This window comes from Octopus bimaculoides, chromosome 3 (genome assembly GCF_001194135.2).
Source record: "Octopus bimaculoides isolate UCB-OBI-ISO-001 chromosome 3, ASM119413v2, whole genome shotgun sequence".
NCBI classification, from domain to species: domain Eukaryota; kingdom Metazoa; phylum Mollusca; class Cephalopoda; order Octopoda; family Octopodidae; genus Octopus; species Octopus bimaculoides.
In genome coordinates this window covers 134426756-134428432 of record NC_068983.1, presented here as the reverse complement: position 1 = coordinate 134428432, position 1677 = coordinate 134426756, and the positions used below count along the sequence as shown (strand labels likewise).

Below are 1677 nucleotides of genomic sequence, written 5' to 3'. Positions count from 1 at the left end.
AACGATCTTACTTGGCTTGCCGGGTCTTCTCACGCACAGCCCATTTCCAAAGGTCTCGGTCCGTAGTCATCGCCTCGGTGAGGCCCAATGTACGAAGGTCTTGCCTCACCACCTCAGCCCAGGTCTTCCTGGGCCTACCTCTTCCACGGGTTCCCTCAACTGTTAGGGTGTGGCACTTTTTCACGCAGCTATCCTCCTCCATTCTCACCACATGTCCATACCAGCGCAAAGCTATCAAAATATTCATACATTACAAGGTCTCTATTGCTGTAAGCAATGAATTGTAGCATTCAGTCAATCATATCTATTTACAGTTAAGTCAGCTGAATCATTTGAGAATTTGGGGTTAGAGTCATGGAGATGAAATAGCATCAGTGTCAGGATATGCACTATGACATTGCCTTAAATTTTTAGTTTTGAGAGTTGGGCTGCAGCCAATGATAATTTTAGACCCACCTATTTCTAGATAGGTGCAGGAATGGGTGTATGGTTAGAGGTTCACTTGGCAACCATGTGGTTTCGGTTGCTGCCCACCATGCAGTAGCTTGGGCAAATATTTTCTACTAAAGTCTTGGGATGACCAAAGCCTTGTGTGGGAGTTTGTTAAACAAAACTGTGTGGAAACATGTCATCTTTGTGTGTGTGTCCCTTTTTGTCTTGTCAATACTTGCTAATTATAAACAAACATCACTGTCACACAAGCAGTGACATTTGCAGTCCTCTATGAAAACATGAACAGGAGGAAATATTACCTTGCTTTGAAACAGGTGAAGGTTGGTGACAAGTAAAGTGTTTAATCATTCTGCTTCAATGAATCACATCTAATCCATGTGAGCATGGAAAAGTAGACATTAAAACGATGATGATGATGAATTAGGGGAGGATAGGCATAACTGGGTGTAGTTACTCAGGTCAGTGTTCAATTTAAATTACGGTTATTAGTGGTTGATGGTGAAAAAACTCCAGTGGATCGATTGTTCATGATCTGAGGAATCAAGAAAAAGGACATGGATGCTTTTAGTTGATTTATGATGAAGTGAGTGCAGAACTGTTATTGTAATAGAAGAGAAAGGGATAAAATGTTGACGGGCAACAATGGACAGTAAAAACTTGCTTATTTGACAAATAACATTTTAAATGAATTTGTGTATGGGTGGAGGTGTAATCTCTTGTCTCAAATATATGAACAGTAATGTATTGAAGAGCATTGGGGTGAAATGGAAAGCTAGCTTTCCCAGTGATACAAAATATCTGTAGCTTGACACACAACTGAATCCAGACTTATTATTTAGACAGCTAGTGTCTTATGTGATGTATATAATTCATTGGTAGCTGAATCTCCATAAATCATTGTAATAAATTATTCTATTCAACTTATTGTTTTGAATACTTTTTCTGTCATTTACACTTTAGTGTATATGTTTGGGGGAAGGTATGTGGTTAGGGTGTTGCACTCCTGATCATAAAATCATGGTTTTGATTCCTGTACCAAGCAATGCATTCATCATCATCATCATCGTTTAACGTCCGCTTTCCATGCTAGCATGGGTTGGACGATTTGACTGAGGACTGGTGAAACCGGATGGCAACACCAGGCTCCAGTCTGATTTGGCAGAGTTTCTACAGCTGGATGCCCTTCCTAACGCCAACCACTCAGAGAGTGTAGTGGGTGCTTTT

At 40.4% G+C, this 1677-nt stretch overlaps 1 protein-coding gene across 1 annotated transcript in view; it reads left to right on the top strand.

Annotated features, from left to right (window-relative positions):
* LOC106870922 (NADH dehydrogenase [ubiquinone] 1 alpha subcomplex subunit 6) overlaps positions 1–1677 on the top strand; it is an 8313-nt gene that overhangs the window by 3059 nt on the left and 3577 nt on the right. The window contains exon 2 of the mRNA XM_052966791.1: positions 1414–1432. Coding sequence (XP_052822751.1) covers positions 1414–1432 — 19 coding nt within the window. The remainder of the gene's footprint in view (positions 1–1413; positions 1433–1677) is intronic.